Source organism: Pogoniulus pusillus, chromosome 16, assembly GCF_015220805.1.
Source record: "Pogoniulus pusillus isolate bPogPus1 chromosome 16, bPogPus1.pri, whole genome shotgun sequence".
NCBI classification, from domain to species: domain Eukaryota; kingdom Metazoa; phylum Chordata; class Aves; order Piciformes; family Lybiidae; genus Pogoniulus; species Pogoniulus pusillus.
The window spans coordinates 12,108,772-12,131,262 of NC_087279.1; the positions used below are offsets into that span (position 1 = coordinate 12,108,772).

At 45.8% G+C, this 22,491-nt stretch overlaps 1 protein-coding gene across 6 annotated transcripts in view; it reads left to right on the plus strand.

The window, feature by feature from the left end:
• The first annotated feature begins 1,711 nt into the window (after positions 1-1,711).
• LOC135182423 (6-phosphofructo-2-kinase/fructose-2,6-bisphosphatase 4) overlaps positions 1,712-22,491 on the plus strand; it is a 57,904-nt gene continuing 37,124 nt past the window's right edge. For 2 of the 6 annotated variants that reach the window (XM_064156521.1, XM_064156522.1), the window contains exon 1: positions 20,429-20,542. In XM_064156521.1, coding sequence (XP_064012591.1) covers positions 20,437-20,542 — 106 coding nt within the window. In that variant the 5' untranslated portion in view covers positions 20,429-20,436. Of the gene's footprint in view, positions 1,880-1,991; positions 2,202-5,103; positions 5,141-16,420; positions 16,555-20,428; positions 20,543-22,491 lie in introns of those variants that run through there. The other 4 variants (XM_064156526.1, XM_064156523.1, XM_064156524.1 and 1 more) reach the window with 4 other exon arrangements.

Sequence of the window (22,491 nt, forward strand, 5' to 3'; positions counted from 1 at the left end):
CTTGAGTTTCTGAAAAAGATAAAGCAAATGAATTATTAATACTTCAGATGAAATCAGAAGGTGAACACTGACAACTTCAATCTCCATGGGGCCAAACACTTGCACCACAGCACCTTGAGAAGTTGTTTAGCTCTCCAGGGGATGTACAAGGAGCTTTGATGGTTCCCCAAAAGAAAAGAAAGTTGCTTCTTAGCATTATGTCAACTGTGAAACTTTTTTCCTTTCCTACTCAACTTCAGGTCCCTAAAAATTAGGGTTTCTGTATGGATTACCACTCTCTTTGAATAGAGCCCAGCACTGGAGGAGTGGTAGGGGTTTGGTATCTCAGCCTGCAGCAACTCAGCCCTTGCTGAGTCACTATACACACACTTCAAGGAAGTGATACCAAGCACAGTACCAATCTCAGCCACTGAGGTCCCTCATTAAAGGAGGCATCATCATCAGGAGATAAGCATGAGATAATCCCTGTTTACAAAACAAAAAATCACCTCAGCCAAATGCAGACAACCTTTTTCTTTATGTGATGAATGCTTAAGAAGCTATACTTTGTCAATTAAGATTTTTAAGCATGAGATGATCCCCAGGCAAAGCCAGCAGGGTTATAGTGCTTGTATTACCAGTGAGGTTCTGAAACCAGCTGCCCAAAGCAGAAACTTAGACTGGATATCAATTTCGTAGAGAGCCTGGGAAGCAGAATGGAGACGTGTAGGTGGATGAAATTACAACTTGCCAAAGTAAAGAAAAATTGTACATGAATTTTAAGGAGGAAAAAAAATCTAAATTCAGTGCTTATGTCCATCATTTTAATTTTAAATGAAAGTGCATCTGATTTTTCACTATTAAGTGGTTTTAGACTGATGCTTCCTTAAGCTTCCTACATTTTTTGGTTGGCCTCTCTTTCATTAGCAGTGGTGTTGCCCACTCTCCAAACTTGTCTGCCTATATCTCTATGAGCCAAATGCTCTGAAGGACAGATAATAAGGCTGTCTTGAGCACAGCCTTGCCTCACCAGCCACTCACACCAAGTGCAGGACATGCTTACACATAGGATGAGACAAAGACTCCAAAACTTCTATGCACACTTTATTTCATGCCTACCCCAAATGGCCAACTGTTAATGAAGCCAAGCCACAAAAGTAGTAAGTCACTGCTTGAACAAGGTAACATGCACACACATCACCACAGGGGCAGTATGAGGAACTAGAGGATTGTTGTCACCAAGTTTGAACTCTCAAATTGTCCTCAGGGATCCTCTATAGCAAAGCTCCAGCACAAAGTATGTAGATTCCTGTGCCATGAGCACACTTTACTGGCTGTAATTGCACAGATCTGCTTTATCTGGTCCCCCCTCATCTCACTGCAAGGTGGATCTCAGCTCTTGTTTCTTTTTCTTGCCTGGGGCCGTAGTGTTCGGGTCACCTGTGGCTTCTGCTTGTCCACCACATGGCGCACAGCTGCTCCCAAGCTTGCCTAAGTGTTTGCTGCTGATAAGCCACCCCTTTCTCTAGAGAGTGTTGATCCCTATCTTCTACCTGTATTCACGTCCAGGTGTGCAAAATGGCCACTGCTGCCCCACCGCCCCCTCGAAGCTCATCTTGTCCTAACCCCCTGCAGTGAGTAAGAGCACCTCCAACTAGATCAGGCTGCCAGGGCTACATCAAGTCTGATCTTGGATATGTCTCTCCCCGTTAAATTGAGTCGTGACTTTAAAAACGAGCTCGTTTCAGGGAACGTGAAAGCCCGCGTACGAAGCGAACGCACGGCTGCAGTCCCGGGACAGCGGCTGGGCCCGCTCCGCCAGCGGATTCGCGTCGGGAGCAGCCGGTGCCCGGCCGAGGGGCCAGGCCTCGGGCAGTGCGGGCGCTCCACAGCAGCTGAGGTGAGCCCGCTCTCCCCGCACCCTTCCCGCTGCTGCCGCCACGGGCGGAGCGGCGTTGCCCGGTGGGGCGGGGGCTGCCCGGGGCCGGTCCCCGCCGCCCCGCCCCGCACGGGGCGCGTACACCCGCGGGCAGCTCCGCGGGGCACCGCGGTCGCTAGGACCGCTGCCGCCGCCGCCGCCTCTGCTGTTGTCGGCGGGTTCACCGCGACCGCGCACCGCTGGGTCGGGTCGGACCGGACCGGACCGTCCTCCGCCGGAGCCGAGGCGCCGCCGCAGATGTGGGGCTGCCGCCGCGGCAGCTCGCAGGGCCGCCACTGCCGAGGTAGGAGCCCCGGGCGCTGGGGCCTCCCTGCCGCCGCCTCCCCACCCGCAGCAGGGCCGCTGGGCTGGGGCTGGGCGCCCCTTCCTAGCCGTGGTTGCGCAGCTCACAGTGCACCCCGATCCCCGACCGCGGAGAGTCGTACGTGTGTCGCGGTGCGCCGGGGAAAGGCTCGAAGCGGGGAGGTTGTGTGTTCGGGACACCCTGCTCTGCATTTTTCCTTCCAGCCCCACCACGCTGTGAGGGTGACGGTCATAGCGAGGACCTGGGAGGTGGGAAATGCGACCTGTTGGAGAACAGCCCAATGCAGAGCAGGGTTTGGGAGATGTGGCCTGGAAGGAGGCAGTGGTAATGTGCCGGTGGCTGTTTGCCTTCTGAGTTATTTTTGGAAGTTGCTGTGCCATGAGGGATTTATGTTTTAACTGTCTGCGGGGAAGTGTATTTGCATTGTGTTCCTTCAGGCTTTGATGCTTTCCATTGGCCAAGGAAGGCTGTAAAAGCATTGTTTTTGGCAAATGCTGATCCAACCAGTTAGTTGTTCTTCCCCTACTCCTGATGGCAGCATCAGAAAAAAATGTAACCTGCATCTTTGTCATCTTGCTCTGTGAGATTTGCCTGCTGGCTTTTTGGAGCCTTCCTTGGAAAGTGCTGTCCCTGAGGACTGAGTGTGGTCTGGCATCTTTAAGTATTTTGTGTAATGCAGGATGACAGCTGGGACGCAAGTGGACCAAAACTTCTGAATGTAGACTCAGTCTTGGTTAAGCTTGGGTGTTTTTCTGCTTTCCAGGAAACTTGTGTTATATAGGCTGGAAGATAAGCCTGGCAGTTTCCTGCAGTTGTGGGACAGAACAAGAAAAAGGGGATAGAGGCAGAAGCAGTGTGATGTTCTACACAGGTCTGTTAACAGGACTGGACAGTCTTGACCTGGTACCCTGAACTGCCTGGTGCCATAGAAGGTTGAGTATCACTGAGTGTAGAGTGGCTGTGACTCCTGTCTGGTGACTCAGAGGATTGCTCTTGTTTACAGCCATAGCTTTGCTTCTGCTGGTTTTACAGTAGGCAACTGCCAACTTTGGCCGTGTCTGATTCCAACCCAGGGTATGGAAGTAGATTTCAGTAAGGTTGGTCGTTGCCAAGCCACCCAGATTAAGCTGTTGAAATGCAGTGATGGGCCACCACTTACCTATGGCTGAGGTGAAAACCCTTTATTATTCCTGGAGTCATTCACATGATGCTTGTGCCAGTGTCTTCAAGGAGCAGCGATTTGTTACCTGTAGCAGAGCTGCTGGAATGGACACTACTATGGCTTTTCATTCCCCACACTTTGTAGTCTGGCTCAGTACTGACTCTAGCAGGTCCTGTTATGTGGCAATTTGGAGTGTAGGGAAGTGGGGGAAAAAATGGAAAGAACTTGAAGACTCTTTCAGATGAGTAAAAAGAAAAATGAACAAAACATTTTCTATTGCTGCATGTCAAAGGGACACTATTTCTCGTTAGGCTAAACTGTACTAAACCAAACACAACTGGGAGTGATCCCATGAAGGGTCAACTGATTTTGTAGTGCTCTGCAGAGAGATGAAGATGGGACTGAGGAAGTATGGGTTGTGGCATTCCTGGGGCTCACCCAATACGTTGTGGAGCAGTTTGCAAAGTTTCCAGTAAGTTTGCTTAATGTGGCCTTACTCAGCTGTGAGGCACTCCCATAATTATGGCTGCAATTAAAAGCAGTAATATCTATTTGCATAAGGTGCCAGTCCTTTTAAATTGGTGCATCATCTAATGAGAACATTCGTGTAGAGATAGTTATGCAGGACAAGGGCCCAAAGCTGAGTGCTTTCCGGGGAGGATTTTGTTTCAGAACCTTTTTGAGGTCATTTGAAGGAATGATCTGCTTTGAAATAGAACATTTTGTTACCAGAACTGATGAAGTTATAAATGTAATGTGTACCAATAGTAGGATGTTGTTGAAGTAAGTGCTTTTTGCACTTTATTTTTTTTAATGTATCATCCATCTAATAAAAAAAAAAAAAACAGCCTGGCTACACTAGTGTTTTTCTCAATTTGATTGCACCAATGTTCCTTCTGCTCTTACTCATAAGAGATTTGGTACATCCAACTTGTGGATGATGGCTAATTGCTGATGAAGTGCCACAGATGTGTTCTAAATTGCTCACTGAAGCTGCGTGGTTTTCTTGGGGTTTAACCTCAGTGTGTAATGTTCACTTTTTTTTTTTCTTTGAGATGGGTATAAACATTAGACTCTAAATGGTGGAGAACGCTGTACATTTGGGGAACATTTCAGCTTTCTTCTGAAGGAAATGACCTGGTGAGGTACTCTTACCTCTTTCTGTATGTTTTGTTTTGTTTCCTTTGTCTTTGTTTGAATTTACTGGATACAATGTAACCTCGTGTCCATACACCCTGAGTGGCATAGGTCTCTGGGGAGAGTCTCAACGTGAGTGTAGTAGAAATGGTAAAAGTTCCCAAAATACTGCTGAGGAAGCACATGCCATGTGTTTGAGAAGTGCTCAGTTCCATAATCTACTCTAATTCTCCCCAGAAGCCTTTTTTTTTTTCCCATTTAAAGTTAAATAATTAGTCTGTTAATCTTTTGCCACAGACTTAGTACTTGATTTACAGTCTCCAAGAGCATTAAGATGTTAATAATTAAATTGTGTGAGAGGAGAAAAGAGAATGATGACCTTCCAAACTCACTAGTCTGTCTAGCTGGGCTCTTCCAGTGGCTAAAGCCAATCGAAGTTGATTCCTGCTTTTACTCGACTTTTGTCAGGTGCCCCAAGTGAGGATATGGAAAAGAGCCCCATCCTGTTGCACACAGGTTGTTAGTTTCAAAGGCGGTGGACTGATTTTGGGCATGACTCGTTTGTGCAGGGGGGGAGCCCTGGCCTGGCTGACTCTGACAAGATACCACATGTGGCCAGGTTGGCTAATAACGAGGCTTGTTCTTAGGTGCCTGCCAACACCTGGCCCTGCACATTGTAATCACATGCTAATTATGAATACTGGTCTCCAGATGTACTTAATATATTACTCAGTGAAGTACTGACCTTGCACCTGTCCCACGGTGCTGTGTGCAAAGTGGCTGGTTTGAGTGAAATCAATGTAGTGTGGTGGGCCTGTGAACTTATGTCCGTGCAAAGACAAGAAGTGCTTGTGTTTGTGTACAAAATGTGTACATTTAGGTGTGCTGTGGTAACAGTGCAGTTGTGAGGGCCATTATAGTTGTGTTTTCAGTGTGTCAAACTAACCTCTCATTTGAGAAGCTGATGGCTGGGGGCACTTTGGGTGCTGGCATTTGCAGCATTTAAGCATCCAAAGTTATGAACTGGAATTAATCCTGAAGTTTTCAAATGTGTAGCTGCCACGGTAGATTCTGAATGCAAACTATGAGCCTCCTAATTGCAATGACTTTTATCCATGTGATGGATAAAAGGGATGTTTTGTAATGTTTTCTTAATAAAATGGGATGGATTTGTCACAAGTGCCCTTCTGGAAATAACGTGGCTGTTACAGCTTTAAATTTCTATGTGTTGGTGTAATTTCAGCAGGACCGGTTACTAAGCTGTCTGAAATGACCGTGGCATTAGTTTCCAGATGATTCATTATGTTACTATCTTGTTTACAGGCCGTGCGTAAGTAGAAGAAGGTAGGAAAGGGTAAATCAGCATGGGCTTAATTCCCCATCTTTGTCTTTTACTCTGAAGTTGACCACCTAACTTGTTCCTAAATAATTATTTTTCTGAGTGTGAATTTAGTTTTCTTTCTGTGCAGTGTCAGGTCTGTGTCTTGGCCTAAGATATGGCTTCACACATGGTGTACTTTGACACCAGCAATGAGTGGGCTGTGGGGGGAGCTTATGCAAGCTGGGATCCCTGGCAGCTGTTCTTCCCTGAACTGGAGTCACAACGTGCTCCCCTAGTCGTGGGGTTGGTGCATGTAGCTAAAGTGATACTTAAAAGTGACTTAGCTGTGCTATTTCTGCCTTACTTGGAAAAGCCACTTGTGGTGTTGGCATCTTTTGCAATGGGTTAACACATGAATGATTTCTCCATCTGCAGACAGCAGAGCATTTAATTGGGTTAGCACTGCAACTGTGGAGGCTTGATTTCATCCTGCATGTTTTGGGTGCATAAATGGGAAAGTGTGCTTGAATAGGAAGAAACCCTCATGACTGGATTACATAGAGTTTGTCAGTGGGTAGTTTAAATCAAATGATGCAAGGGACGAAATATTTGTGATTATTTATAGTTAAAAGGTTCCATATGACTCCACACAGCCCTTCTGACGTAAACTAATCAAGGAGCACAACAAGCACGAGTTGCTTTAATGCATCTGAAACTGCTTCTGACCAATTATTGCTGCCACAGCAATATTTGCATTTAAGGCTGGCTGCGTCTTCAGTCATCTTTTATGATCACATATCCCTGGAAATCTAATTGATGTTGTCAGCTAATAACAAGCAACATTTGTTGTTCATGGGAACTCCATGGATATTCTTAAGCACCATGCCCTGCAACATTTACCTTCTGGAATAAGGAAGGGAAAAAAATAGAAGAGCTTTTTAGTTTTTCTGCTATCAATGTGAAAGTGGTTTCCCCAAAACAATGAGGAGATTTTAGGGGTTCATGACCTCTTGTAATTAAAAAAATTCAGGTGAATTGTGAGAGGCAGACTGGGGGGAAGAAGGGAGAAGAAAGCAGCATGGCAGCCCAAGCTGTGGAGGAGGAAACAAGCACTCCTTTAACAGCTGAAGTCATTACTCATTTTTGGTAGGAGACTGATCTAGCTGCCTTTTTTATTTCTCTTTTCCTGAGAGATGCTCTGTTTGGGGATTAGAATGTGGGAGCTTAAAACTCAAGTAGTTCTGGAAGAGATGTCTCCCATGGATTTATGTCATGGGGTTGCAGTTGTATTTTCTTCAGTTTGTGTCAGTTCCTAGGACTTGGGCTTACCTGGTGTCAATCTTGCATCTGATGGGACGTGTGTAAGTACTTACATGTAGTGGGAGCATTGGCAGGGCAATTCTTCTCTCCTGGTAGCCAGTTTTCACTAAAATGTGGGAGAGTAGTGTTTCTGAGACCTCCGTCCTGCGTCAAATGAGCTTCAAATCAGTGACTTCACATGTCCTTGATACAGTGAGGGGGCGACCTGAGGAGGACATAGACCAACCCACTGTGCCGTGGCTGGAGCCAGCAATGCTGAACAGCTGGTGTTTCACTGGGGGAGGCAAGTGTGAGGGCTGGTGTGCTTGTTTGCTTGTTTCTGTTTTCTGTCTTCATAACCTTTGTATGTTCTGCTTTCAATGAATATTTAAATTTTCATATGTGTATTTGCCCATTCTGGTGCCAGAGGCTCTCACACATGTTGTATGTGATGGAGAGTGGCATCCTGCACACCTCAGCCACTTTTATGTGTTTTCTCTAGAGAGACTTGTGCTGAAACAAAGAATTTTTTAAATATAAAGATAACTAGGGGAGTTATTGAGAGGGGGGGGAAGAAGAAGGTTTCTGTGCTAATATTATGCTGGTGACTCTGAGTTGGTGTTTTGTTCCCCTTACAAGGCAGGAATTTGTAGCATTTATGTTGTTTAGCCTGTCTGCACTCAATGAATTAGATTTTTCTGGCTATTGTAATTTTATTGTTAAGGTTCCTCAGCCCTATGTTGGTGCTGTTAGTCTCAGAAAGCTGATAAGCCATCTAGCTGTACTGGCAAAATAGACGGGAGAGGAGAAATCTGCCCTGGAGGTGATGAAGACTGAGATTTACCAGCAATGTGGCTCTCCATATGTCTGGCCTGTATGGTTTTTTCCCCTCCAGTGCTAGGTTTCAGACTGTATGACAGCACTGCTTTTTGACAGATTAATCTTAATTTTGGTCGTGTTATAAATTCTTCAATCAGTAGCTTCTGAGCTCTAGTTTGCTAGTGTTTTTATTTGGATGAAGGGACTCCTTTTTCATAAAGCTTAAGACTATGTCCAGAGGTAACTGGCATCACATATGTGGTGAGGTTTTTTCCTCCTTGTGTCAGTTTTCCATGTTGACTTTCCAAAGGGATTTATTCTTTGCTTTTGAAAACCTTTCCTCTTTGTGCCTACAAGGCATGCATGAAACTGGCATGCATGAAACTGACATAAGCTGTAGATACGTGTAGAAGACTTTAGGCCCAGTCACTGCCCCATCAACTCGTTTGTGCTTGCATCCACTGCCATGGGCTTTTCCCTGAATCAGCTGCTTAGCCCATATGATAATATATGATGGATTATTCTTGTATCTTTCACTCCCTAGTCTAGCCCCTGTTACAAGATGAAGTTGTACAACCTCCACTTCAGTTTCTCCTATGCTGAATCCGTTTTGGGTGCTTCTATTTATGTTATTTATGTCTCTGAAATGTTTGAAGAGCCCTGCTTTGTTCTCTACGACCTCTCTACACAGTCACTGCTGCCTCTAAGATCTCGTTTCTCTTTCTTCCATTATATTCTTCCCCTGCTCCCCATCCAGCCTTTCCTCCCCTTCACGCAATTCGACCTTGTCTTGCTCTCGTTTCCCCATGCCTTATTTCAGGCATTCACATGGCTTCGACTTGTATTATGTGCTGATGACTCACAGATGCACTCTCCCCCCCGATGGTTTATCGCCCAGCCCGTCTTTTCCTCCTCGCCTTTTCCTCTTTGATTCCTCCATCAGAAATCATTCAGTATTTCAGCCCTCAATGCCTGGAACATGCTTCCCAAGCTATCTTTGCCTCTTTTAAAACACTGCCATCTGACAGGCAGCTTTATCTCAAAACCTCCGTGATTTTTTGAAGAATTCATTTGTTTTCCTTTTGCATTTGAATCACATGCAAATGCTATGTACTCTTTATTGTCAATATATCTCTCCATTTCCAGCTCATTAGGCAGCTCTCCTAATGCACGGAATAAGGTTTTACAGACGTTTTGTGCCTGTCTTTAGGAATTCTACTCCTGAAGTTAGCTAGTTGTAAAGATACAGTGTTAAGCATTTCAATTCCACTCTGAGAAGGCAGCTGCCCTTGTTTTGCTGTTTTCATATGCAGCAGCCCAGATGTAGCTGTTAAAAACAAGGGGGATTTATGACATCCTAGCTGATGGAAGGACAAAGGATATCTACACATCATGAATGTTATGTATCTCACAAACCTAGCTGTAAATGAGCATAATTTGGAAGCGTTTCGGCCTGGAGAAGGGCTGTTTTATTTAATATTGCTAACCCTTTCCTTGTGCTCCTTTTCACTACATCCTTACTCACAAAAGCAAACCGGGACTTGGAACTGGGAAGACTTTTCTAAGATACTTACATAGCTGGAAAGCAATAGGCAGTTTTAAGGTGAAACACTTTCAGCCTGCTTAGTAGAGGTGAAGCAAGCTCTGCAGGTTCAGGAGACACAGGATGAACATGCTAGTGGATGCAAATAGGGTTTTGGTTTTGCTTCTCTTTAAAATGTTACACATTTATTAAGCCTTGGTTTTCCCAGGCTGTATCATGGATCCCATGTACTGCAGCTGTAGTTAAGCAGACTCACTGCTGTGTCACACTTCCAAGGAAGAGGAGAGCATATCAGGGTACACCCACCGGCGTCCAGAGATTGTGCAAGGCTGTACGTGCTGTTGCTGTAGTAACAACGCTGGATACTACCGGAGCCACGTGTAGGAATGACTGTCCTCAGGAAACTCAGTATTTTCGGTTGCCCTCTAGACCCATGAATGTAAATAGGCCATTTGTGCAAAACCCCTGTATTTTAATCTCCTTTTCCTGCACTTCTAAAAAGCACTCACACCGCCTCACATGAACATTGTGAAGCCCCTGGTATGCAGTAAGCTACAGAGGATTGTTTAATGCTGTTATGCTCAGAAGCCATGAATAATGGATGCCATCTTTCCTTTATGTTGCATCATAACAGGAAGATATAAAATGTGGCAACAGTTTTGAGCAATACCTGGAAGCACCACTTGAAGATCTGGCCTATTTTTCAAGGAAGTAATTTCAGTGGTTCTTAGATGTAAAGATAGGAGGTGACTGCTTGCATTGGAGGCATAAGGAATTACTGATTTATCCTTCAGGTTTAAAGAATGCAATTAATATAGATCAGCCTTAAATCTATTCCTCATGTTAACACAGGAAACTCCCTTGCATGAGAATAATGGGATTTCATTGACAGAGTTTATCTCCAGATGTTTAGTTTCTCCCACATCTAAACCAGAGCGATTATTTCTTCTGAGATGCGATAAACATCTCAAGTAGCATGTTTATATATTTAGAAATAATGAAAGCACTCTGAATGGCCATGCTTTTGAGAGTGGTTCACATAATGATAACAGGCAACAAAGTGCCAGTGTAGGAGGGTGGGTTGTTGTGTTGTGTTTTTTTGCTGTTGGTTGGTTGGTTGTTTTTCACTTGGTAATAGTCTGAGTTGTGGCATATTCTCTGGGATTCTCATGCAATCCACGTGTTACCAAGATGATGCTCTCCTGATAAACCTGGGTTTGCCCAGGTACTCTTGGTTGTTTGATAGGTTTTATATGCGTACGGTACAACACGTGGGTTTTCTAGAAAGCTATCCAAGACTTTATTGGTGCAATTATTACAATAACACCCTTTGTACAGGTAGTGTTTGTTTCCTGATCGTTAGAGTGCTAGAATGGCTCAGGTTGGAAGGGAGTCTCAGAGATCATCTACTCTAACCTCCCTGCCATGTGCAGGGACGTCATGTGCAGGAGGCATCCACAACCTGGGCAGCCTATTCCACTGTCTCACCAACCTCATACTGAAGATTTCTTCCTAAGATCCAGTCTAATCCTAATCTCTGTTTCAAACCATTCCCCCTTGTCCTGTCACTAGGCACCCTTATGAAAAGTCCCTCTCCAGCCTTCCTGCAGGATCCCTTCAGGTATGGGAAGGCAGCTCTAAGGTCCCCTCTCTCAGTCTCCTCTCCAGGCTGAACAACCCCACCTCCCTTAGCCTATCCCCATAGCAGAGGTGCTCCAGCTCTTGGATCATCCTTGGGTCCCTCCTCTGGGCTGGCCCATGAATGCATCAGACTTTCTGGCATGCACCTGTGACCCATGGAAAGCCCTAAACCCATGCTCCTGGGGGAAACCCCTGCAGCTAGCAGAAAGCACAGATCCTACAGCTACGAAATCTTCCTGTTCCCATTTCGAACCCTGGGAAAACAGCATTAGATACGTGGCAATGGCTGGAGTCATGCAGTGCTCACAAACACAATTGGAGAGATCACCAATACCTGGAGGGTCTGAATGTGCTGGCCTGAGGCAGATGCCATCTGGGCCTCGGTGTGCAGCTGGACAGCAGTGACCCTGCTGCTGGGAACAGGAATAGCTTGAAACATGGAAATGCACAGCTCTGGCAAGAGACAATGACACTTGGCTGTAAGAGTGTGAATTTCAAATTCATACAGGCTGCTTTTGGAGCAGGAGGGATGTAAGGATGTTTAGCAAACCTCAGAATGGAATTATCAGCACAACTGTGTGGTACTGCTAGGCTGCAATATCCCAGACCAAAATCACCTGCAAAGAACACGAGAGATTATTCTGCAAAATTGAAAACCTCAGCCTCACTGCTCTGGACTGCTGCCTTTCTGCTTGATGGCTCCTTTCAGTGCCCAGGCCTCTTCCTCTGAAGGGGTTCCAGATTTTTGTCAAGCTTGTTAATTACGGTACAGACCATCAATTCCTTTTTGCACAGAGCAGCACAGATGACTACAGTCTAAGCTTCATCAATATCACCCTTGCATCAATGTCTTTCCACCACTGCCCTTGAAGGACAATATTGAGAGGCTGTAAGAAAAAAACGTTTTCTATTTTTAGCCTCTTTAGTGAGAGTCCCAAAATGATGAGTGCTAACTGTGTGAGCAGTCTGGGAGATGAGGGACATCTCTCTACCACAAACTGTGCCTTAACAGGCTTATGAAAAAAGTACTGCCTTAGAAAAAGATCTGATGTCAAACATCCCTGACAGGCTTTAAGAGCAGGTACTAAAACCACTACAAGCCCAGCTATGTTTTAACCTCCTTTTTGCCTACAAAATATCAATAAAACCAAAATTGGTTCAGCCAGAGTTAATTCTTAGTATCTTTTTTTTTTTTTACCATCAAGTACCATCTTGTTTGTACCAAAAACATCAACTAAATTCAGTGGTAGAAGCTGGTCTGTGCTATCAAATGGGCTGATGACAAAGCACTCTCTCACTGAATTCACAATCCTCAATCATTTGCACGACACACTGAGAAACTCCTCCTGAACTGGAACATAAGATGCAACAAAAATTCAGCATTTGCAGAGCTCATCCAAAAATGTGTTACTCATGGTGAATGGGTGAAGCTTAACAACACTCAAAATCTGTGAAAACTCTATAAAAGCCCCAGCCCTACTCATCTAAACCTTCAGAACATGAAATAGAAACGTCTGGAATGGATGAATTCATCCAAAGCTACACATTTGGTGGCAGTTCCTGTACTCTGTGTCTATTTTGATCCAGCTATAGATGTAAACCAAAGAATTTCAATAACTACTGCTTTTGAGAAAGCCTCTGTGGGCTTGAGCAAAACCTGCAGCAATTTGAGGAGGGAGGAAATCTGCATTTTTCATTGTGGACAGCTGATTGCTTCTCTTGATATTCTGGGTCCTTAATTTTCAGAGAGGATTTCTTACTTTCTTCCCATTACTAGCAGAGGCTTTATTACTTCCCTCACATTACTACCAGAGGATTTCTTACTTTCCTCACGTTACTACCAGTTTGCAAACTCCTGATTATACATGAGGTTGTCATGGGTTTGAACACACGTAACTGCTGGAATGAAGCCACGCACAAACACGGCTGTAAGGGATGCATCTTGCTTTGCATGGATGAGGAATAACTATCCTGATGAGGAAGAAAATACAATGAATGTAAATCAGCGTAAGAATTCACCATTTCTCCAGGCAAAGAAGTGTGCTCCTGACTGCCTGAGCCTTGCCAGATCTCCCTCTCTATCCGATGTGCTGATTGTTAGAATAGATGGGAACTTGTTTTCTCACTGAATTACTTTATACCAATATCTTCTGTTTAAATGAGTCCTTTTCCATATCTGTGCTAAGAGATGTCATTTTTTTTTCAACTTAATCTCTCTGGTGTCTGTTCTTGTACAGCTTTGTCTGTATGGGATCTTGGATGTTGTTTTAATCTACTCCCCAATTAGCATTGAAGAAATTTCTTGTTCTTAGTAGCAGTTCATTCTCATTTGAAGCATGATTACACATGGGGTGGGGTTTTTGTTTGTTTTGTTTTTTCTGAATCTCTTTGGCAGACTGATCTGTAGCAAGGAAGTCTAATAGTAAAATGAACTCTTACAAAGTAACTTCTGAAGGTGTATATTGCTGAGGGCAGATTCTTTTGTAGTTCTCAATCCTTAATGACTTTGCTTGTCTTTGAGGTAGCAGGAACTTTTTCCCTTTAGGCAGTGATAGGAAATAGGATATGGAGTGGATGGTGCCAGTAATAAACCTGCCTCTGGCTGGGAAGAAGTGGAGTAAGAGTTGGTTTGGAATCAAGTCCTAAATGGAGGGAGCTGTGAAGATGGTATGGGGAACCTGCTGAACTTGTCATGTGGGATGCCTGAAATTTTTGGGGACTTAGTGGACTATTTGTCATTTTTGTTGGCTTGACTCCTGTGATTAGACTGTGGGAAAACAAAAAAGGATGGTACTTTTGGTTGAGGAGAAGACCATAGGCAATGTCAAAGATGGGAAGTCTTCATTTAAGAAACTGACATAACAAAAAAGCCTGAGAAACTCAGCTGAGAAGGCATGAACCAATATATGTAATTTTGCTAATAGGGTATTTACATCTCTCTTTGATTGTTCATCATGCTTATTAAGCTTTTCATGGGAAGGAACTTAATTTGGTTCTCTGTGGGAAGCTGTTTGAAAAATTCTTAACTTGCAAGAGATTTCTTCTGCAGGTTGAATGTTCCCAAGGTTTCATATTTGTCATCACCCAGGAACTCAGGAAAAGCCCAGGAAGAAGAGTGCTATCCTTTTTTTGTTGCTACTGCAAATTTCTTTAGGTTTCCTTGGCAATTACAGAGCGAAGTTGAGTTGGTACTTGCTTTACTATGGTGCCAGCATACTCAGCAGACAGGTGTTGTGTTTTAGGTATGTTGTTATGGGACATTTTTCCAGAGTGAGGGAAAACTTGCTAACTTCAGGAATACAGGAATTACCAGAGGCAGGCAGCAGTCTATCCCCTGATGAGGTGCTAGTGTAATAAGGGATGTGATTAAGCAGGCCATGTGTGGCATCTGCTCTACAGTAGTCTTGGTTGTTAAAATGGAAACTCAGTGCATTTTCAAATTTGGATGCAGTTGTTACCCAGAAGCTGTAGCTTCTTGTTATTAAGAGCACCATAACAAACGTTTGGTCAAAACAAAACCATAAGCACTACAGCCTGTAAGGAGTGTGCAGAGGAATCTATTCCACCTGAAATAATTGTGAAATGCTGGAGTGTTGTTCCTTGTGAATAAAAAGAGTGAAGCATAGTTGTGTGTTTGGTCACCATCTCGTCTAATTGGCTTGTAGTGTTGTAACTGCTTTGTATATTAGATAGCTGCCGCTGGCTGTCCTCAGGTGATGTTGCCAGCTGCAGAGTTTGGCCAATGAAGGACTGCCACAAGCCTGCTGAAGGTATACTTGACTCTTTCTTTTTTTTAATTAAAAAGAGAAAATCAATTATACATTCAATAGGAATTATCCTTTATACAAACATGATATAAAGGCTCAGAGACCTGGGGTTGTTTAGTCTGGAAAAGAGAAGACTGAGATCCTATTAATGTTTATAAATACCTGAAGGATGGATGTCAAGAAGAAGATACTTGTGTCTTTTCAGTGGTGTACTGTGACACTGTACAAGGGACAATGGACACCAACTGCAACACAGAAGTTCTTCACTTGAAAGGGTGGTGGAGCACAGGAACAGGCTGCCCAGAGAAGTTGTGGAGTCTCCTTCTCGGAGACTTTCAAAACATGCCTGGATACCATTCCTATGTGACCTGCCCTAAGTGATCCTGTCTTGGCAGGGGGGCAGGACTCCTGTCTCCAGAGGTCCCTCTCAACTGCCACCATTCTGTGATTCTCCCTGATTGTGTTGCAGCTCAGGCATCTGCCGGTTTAGCTGGTCAGAGCCATGGGGACTCGGAGAGCATTTATTGGATGTCAAAGCTGGAAAATTAAGATAAGTGTGTAGCTGAAGACTGTACTGGTGTCTGTTTCTCCACTAACACCTAATGATCTTTTCAAATTCTGTCTTCCTCTGTACCTCTTTAAACTGTACTGTAACTAAGCTGCTGTGGTGCAGCGTAGCTGCATTTTAGAGTAGTTGTAAGCTGCAGTGGCACAGTCTTCTCTGTACACCTTCCTAAAGGGGGCATAAGGACTCTAATGGGTCTCTCACCATTGCACTGTGTGGAAAATGTGGTTATCTGTTTCAAGATGGAGTCATTTAAAGCTAACTTCTGTTTGTTACTTCTAGCTACAACAGTGATCTGCAAGTCAAGATAGACAGTATCTGGCTTTGCCAGCTATTTATTGCCAGTTGTGTATGTAGAGGACAGGTGCTTCTGGTTCCCTTAAAGTGGTAAACAGCTGATGCTGTAGGGGTGAAAATGAGCTATCTCATGACACCGTGGAGAGAGATTTGGTAACAATTTGTTGGTGTTCAGAAAGAAATGGAGATACTTAGTGTGGACGTCTTCCCCTCAGTAATTTACTTTTTGTCGTTTGCTTAAGATAAAAAAAAACAGGATCAGTAGATAGGCGTTCCTTCCCTGTAGCTTTCTGTAAGCTCTGCCTGCACTTGGGTGCTTAGAAGCCAAGATTTGGTGTATTTTCACACCACCTGTGCAGCTCTGCCGTCTCGGGGCAGTGTTTACAGTGCAACTTAGCTGTGTTTCGGGAAAGCCAATTACTTTGCCGGAGGAATAGTCTGGTGCAGGCCAGCTGCTGCGGCTCGACGTGCCTAGGCGAACCTTCATCTCGCCGCACCTGAGGCATCTGCTGCCCTCGCCGGGGGGCCCTGCGCGCACACGCACGCTCAGGTGTCCGGTCCCCGCCCCGCTCCGGGGGGCACCGCCCGGGCCGCGGCGTCTGCAGCCGGCCTTCGGGAGGCGTCTGCAGGGCGCAGGCTGGCAGCATGCCGCTGCTAGGGCGCCACCTGGCCGACGCGGCTCAGGGCAGGCAGCCCCGGGGCGCTGCTGCCCACCGAGAGCGGAGGGCAACCGGGAGGTTTCCCCAGCGAAGGGGACGCTTTCGGCGGTACCCTGCGAAAGGTACAGTTGGGGGGAACGATCGCCGTACCGCTTGATGTGAAACATTGGAACTGGTTGCCCGGGGAGGTGGTGGGGGCCCCATCCCTGGAGATATTCAAAATGAGGCTCTGGGTAACCTGATCTAGTTGGGGACGCCTCTGCTAACTGCAGGGTGGGTTGGACTAGATGACTTTCAGAGGCGCCTTCCAACCCAGACCGTGCTGTGATTTCTGTAGCAGTCTCCAGTTTGTGTTGCTTTTGTAAGTCCAGTTTGTGTTGCTTTTGTAAGTCCAGTTTGTGTTGCTTTTGTAAGTCCAGTTTGTGTTGCTTTTGTAAGTAGGCACAGTAACAGCTGGGTGCACTTTCAGGTGTCAGTCATGGTGCTGCTTAGGCTCGGGCAGCACAGTAACATCTTGTAGGGCTCTGCTTAAACCTCGGCTCTGAGAAGGGGAAATCAGGACTTTGTATTTTAGCGGTTGTAGGTTGGTTTGTTTGTTTTGTTTTTTCTTGGAAGTTGTGCTCCTTATTTCAGGAACTTCCAAAAAATACCTGTCTCGGGCTTTGCTCTAGGAACAGGATGTTGTGGTCTGGTCAGGGCTGCCAGTGCTGTGCCAGCGTGGGGACTCCTCTGCAGCTATCCTGCTTCTGCAGACCACGTGCTGTGACCTCTGGCTCTATCTATGCCCTCTTTAGTCATTTCACAGATGTCTCTAGCTGGATCTTGTGCATTGCAGAAGGGTTTGTGAACTGGTTTTTCATGAGCTGTATCTGCTGCACTCTGTGTGGGTGTAGGTACATAGAGACTGGAAATTTGTCTTTTCTTAGTCCAAGTAGTGAGCTGGTGTGGCCAAAGCAATGGTGGAAAGACCGCAGAGATGTTGGGTGGATTAAGGCTGTTTCATAGGCTGTGAGACTATAAAGTTGTATCTTACTAAGGAAATGATTGATCCATGAAAATGACTTGCCAATGTCATGGAACTTGTATTATGTGGTTACCATATACATTACAAAGCAGAGTTGCTGTATGATCAAGGAGAATCAATCTCTTCTATTTCTCCCTGTCTCAGAAATAACTACCACTTGCTTTATGCATTAAGGTATAAGAGTTTCCTGTCTTCAGTCAGTTGCTTGAAAAGAATAACTGGGTTACTTGGCTCAAGCACATTCCGTTCCTGTGCAGCAGCCCATTTTCCATGATCATCTTTCCCCTCGATGTTTTGCCTCTGCAGAGAGGTGCTTTTTCATGTGAGCTTTCAGCTTAGTGTGGCCCTGAGAGCAGAAGCTTTCCATAAAAGCCTTCCAAGGAGTAAACACTTGTTGGTGACTTCTCTGTAGCAAAGAAAGCTCAGTCCCCAGCAGTTCCACACCAGCAGGAACAAGCCCTGCTTCTCAAGTCTTTGTATTGGGACAGCATCTAATGACAATGTGATTATGCACAGTCACAATACTTTATTTGGACTCTGGTGAGCAGTGTTTATTTGTTCTTTTTCTAGGAATTCAATGTAGCACCCTTGAAAATCACATTCTGAAATGAGACCTCAGAAGTGACAGAGTATTTTTGTTTGCTTTATCAGGGTCCTCAGTCAAACAGCTCATTACTGGGCTGACGTTATTAAAAAAAACCCAAACCCTTAAATAAGTTTGATCAATAACATGAGTTTGTCATCAAACAAGCTAAAATCTTTACCTCATGAAAGTAAAGGCTAGCAAGTGGCCACACACACCTGTAATGTCATTACAAGCACCTGGATAAACCCATAAAGTTCTTGTGCAGGTGCTGCAGGTTTAAAACTGCTTGAGCAAGAAGATTGATCAATGGTGTGTGCTGTGCTTGGGGGGATGAGACTTAGAAATGTGGCAATTCATGCTGCAGGCCTCTGCAAAATGCTTTTCCTGTATGGACAACATCAGGTCAGTATTTCCAGCTGCAAGGCAGGTGTGTGTGTGTGTGAAGTTTGAGTTCGTGCACACTATGTTGATTTGCAGAAAGGGGGCACAAACTTTGTTTCTAGAGACTGGAAGGACTGCATGTATTTTCTACTTAAAGTAGGTAAAACAAGCCTGAGAAGTATATTTTATAAGTCAGCATTCCTGCTGATCTCCTATTTCTATTCATGTTGTGTTTATTGTAGACTTCCCTGGCTTTACTAGAGGCATTGCTGGGAAAGCAGGAGAATCGTGGTGGTCGTGTGCTTTGGAGTGATCAGGGATGCAGTGGGTATGCCTGATGCTGGGCTCCCTCCTACAGAGGGTCATCTGTTAACTACAGTGTTTTGTGTTGTGCATGGGAGACAGGCTTCCAGGATCAGCCTGGAACACAGATTAAACTGTTCCTACTCGCAGCTCTTTTGGCAACTGCTAGGAGTAAATACGTACTTAAAAGGAGAAACCAAGAAGCTTTCAAAGTGTTTTAAAACTCTCTCTTTCTGCCCCCTTTTTGACCATTGTAATGTAACTCCTATAACCCCTCTGCCCCTCCATGCTTTGGCTATCAACTCAAAATCAGGGCAAATGTGATAGGCTGTAAAAAATACAGTGCAGATATCTACAGGTGAAAACTGTAATTGGTCTTGAAGGGAAGGAAATCAGCTTTGAGAAGAGGGAAGGGCAGGTCAAACAAACATTTTTGGACAGTGCTAATTTTGCTGGGGTGGGGTGTGTGCATTTCTTGTCAGATGTCTAGAGAACTAATTTGCTGTTGTTTATAAAGCTGTGTTTTAGTCTGGGATGGAATAAAAACCCTAAAACTGATTCTCAGATGATCAGGCTAGTCTATAAAAAAATAACATGTGTGTACTGCTTTCGCTTGTATTTAGGTCAGTGTCATACTAATAGAGTGAATAATGCATGTTATACTTTACTACCATGTTTTTAGGCACTTATATTCTGTTAACTGTATGATACAGGGGTGTATGTAATAGGGAAATATTAAGCTTCTTTTAGGATTCTTCTCAAGCCCAGTTAAGGAACTGGGGTTCTCTAGGTTGTAAGGCTGATAAAGGCAATGCAACGGCTGGATATGTATTTAGCCACACCACTGCTCTTACTGCAGCATAGGATCTTTTCAGTGTAATTTGTGATTAGTTTGTTTTGGAGGGGTTTTTTTTGTTGGTTTTTTTGTGGTGGCTGAAGATGTTAGAAACCTATTGTTTATTTGTGCCTTTCTGCATGGATATTAATTCACCCTTCAGGGCAAAATAGGAGTTTAATTTGAAATAAGTCTCAGTCAGTGCACGGCTTCTTAAAACACACTGCGTGCTCCTTGGGCATGATATTTTTAGTGTTTAAAAAAAAGACCAAACAAAGCACAACCGGTTCTGAGGCCGTGTGATGTTCGCTGTTGCTGCGCTGTTCTGCCTGCAGGGAACGACAATGCCCAGCTTGTCGGTGCCCACCCATGGCTGCATCCTGACCCCTTGTTGTCGCTTGCAGGAATGGCCCAGCTTTCCTGCCCGTGTTTTCTTCTCCCGCTGCCTGGGGCCGGGGACTGCCGTCTCGGGTTGCGAAGACCCGAAGTGAAGAACAAGCTGCTTGCCATGGCCGCAGCCTGCCGGGCAGCAACCCCCCAGGGCTTGGGGCCGAACCAACCAGCAGGCAGCCTCTCCCGGGTTGAGAGCGCAAGGGGGCCGCTGGGGCCCGGTGCTGCCCCGGGCCTGGGTCTTTCCTCCGCGGGGCAGACGCTGAGACCGAGAGTTGCCCTGTCAGGGTCGCGGGACCCCCGAGGGTCTCGCTGGGGCCGGATCGCGGCCGCCCCTCCCCGCAGGGCGTCTGCTTGCCCCGTACTTCCCGCAGCCAACCTCGTCTCCGGGGACTTCGCCTCAAGGGGCGGTGCGGCCTCGCCCCCGCCGTGCCGAGAGGCGGTGCCGCTCCTCCCGCGGCCACTGCAGTGGGAGCCGGGTGAGGATGGCGGCCGCTTCGCCGGCGCGGGAGCTCACGCAGAACCCGCTGCAGAAGACTTGGGAGCCCTACGACAACGGGCTGCCGGCGGGGCACAGCGCCCAGCGCGGCGGTGAGCGGGGCGGGGGCGGCGAGGGGGATCTGCCCGGGCCATGCTGTTTCAGCACCGGCGGGCGGCAGCTGTCAGCGGGAATCCCGGGCGGCCGCTCCTCCTTCTGCTAGGTTGGGCCGCAGTCGAGCCCCGCGGACCCCCTCCCGGGGGTCATTCGGTCTCAGAGGGTCGGGATGCGGCAAGCTCTTTGCCTGGGCGTTATCGCGGCTCTGCCGCGAAGGGGTCGGTAAATGGTTCCGCCAGCCCGGGGATGGTGGCTCTGCTGGGTGCGGCGATCCCGGTGCCCCGAGGAGATTCGACTGAACGGCTGGGGAAGGCACAAAACTGCGAAGCTGCTGGAGCTGAGCCCGATGGAAGGCAGCAGAGCTTGGCTGAGAAAAGTGCCTTTTTCTAGCTGGTCTTGGTGCTCTTTTCTTTACACGCTCTAGTTCCAAGTAGCCTTTCTCTTCAGTTTATCCCTTCCGAAGGGCGGCCTAAAACTGTCACTGTATTTTTGCCTTTTTTTTCTTTCGAGGCCAGAGCTGTCTCAGGCCATCTGTTGTAGGAGTTAATGGCTTTCCGTATTTTGAGGCGCAGCCAACCAAGTCGTCATGGTTCTGACATAAGTAAACCATAGTTTGTTAACAAACTTTCGTGGGTTTTGGTTGTTGTTGTTGTTTTTATCCCTTTACTTAAGTGAGCTTCAGCACAAGGCACTTTTGCAGACAAAAGGAGCTTTGACGTGTGGAATCGTTTTTATTTGTCATGCAAAGAGCCTGTGCTGACCGAGCTGAGGGCTCTGCTGGTGTGGCAGGCGGCCATGAGCTGCCGCCTCTGGTCTTGCCTTGGTCCAGCTCTTGCTAAAACAAACACCCCAGACCTTCTTGGTTTCTGCTAGGCAAGCAGGCTCGAGTGAACGGAGTTGCTCTATCATCTGAAAAAGTAGGTGCTAAGAGGAGGTCAAATAGGCGAAGTCACAAAGTGTGTATACTTGCTTTTACAAACACAGTAAGGTGAATGCTTCCCTTCTGTTTTAATGTGGCATCTCTTCTCCAAAGAACATTTGTTACAGCTTTGACACAGACGCTTGCAAAAGAGCCCCACAAAAAAACCAAACCCCCTGAAACAAGTAAACCAACACAAGAACAACATTTCCTACTGGCCACGTGTTATCTGGTGGCATGCAGTTTTCTTGGCAGAATTACTTAGCTTGACTACAAACAAACAAAAAGTCCACATGCTACCTGCTTTTTTGTTATGTAGGATTCTGTATTTTTTGATGCTCAAGACCCCTTATATTTGAAAAACCTTTTTGCTAGACAAACAGATTTGTAAGTTGTAGGGTGTTTTGAATCCTTTTGCATGCGTTTGCTCCTGTAGCACTGCTCATAATATGTCTTCAGTCGTTTGTGATGTCTAAGAATTGTAAACACCCTGGAGAGGATCAGAACTTTCTCTTCATAAAACCATCTATGTTTCAACCAAGTGAGAACACTTCGCAGGTCTTCCTGTGCAAGGGAGCTGCAGTCGTTTGTTCCCATGTTTCCAGCTGTCCTGCACTGCCCTGTGTTCCAGTGAAGAGGCAGTGTGACCTTCATGCCCTGAAGCTATGTTGTGGCAGCTCAGGACAAGCTGCCCAGACTAGGTGATGTGGGGCAGTGTTGGATTGACCAGATCCATCTCCCTGCTGCTACAGAGAACTGTGTTAAATGCAACTGTTCAAAAAATACAAGCTTGAGTGTATTTCATGTCCTCAAAAGTAACTTTCTGGTGGAAGCAGTGGAACTAGTTGCTTTGATATCTGTTGGATTTCTAGGCTAAAAAGATGAAGTCTCCTTTGGTTTTGGTGTGGTGTTCTTTTTGTTTGTTTGCTTATTTGTGCTGATGGTATTTATCAGTGCTGCTTTTAGTCTTTATCTTTCTAGAAGGTGGGTGAGCAGATTTGTGCAGTGAGAACTCTGACGCCTTCA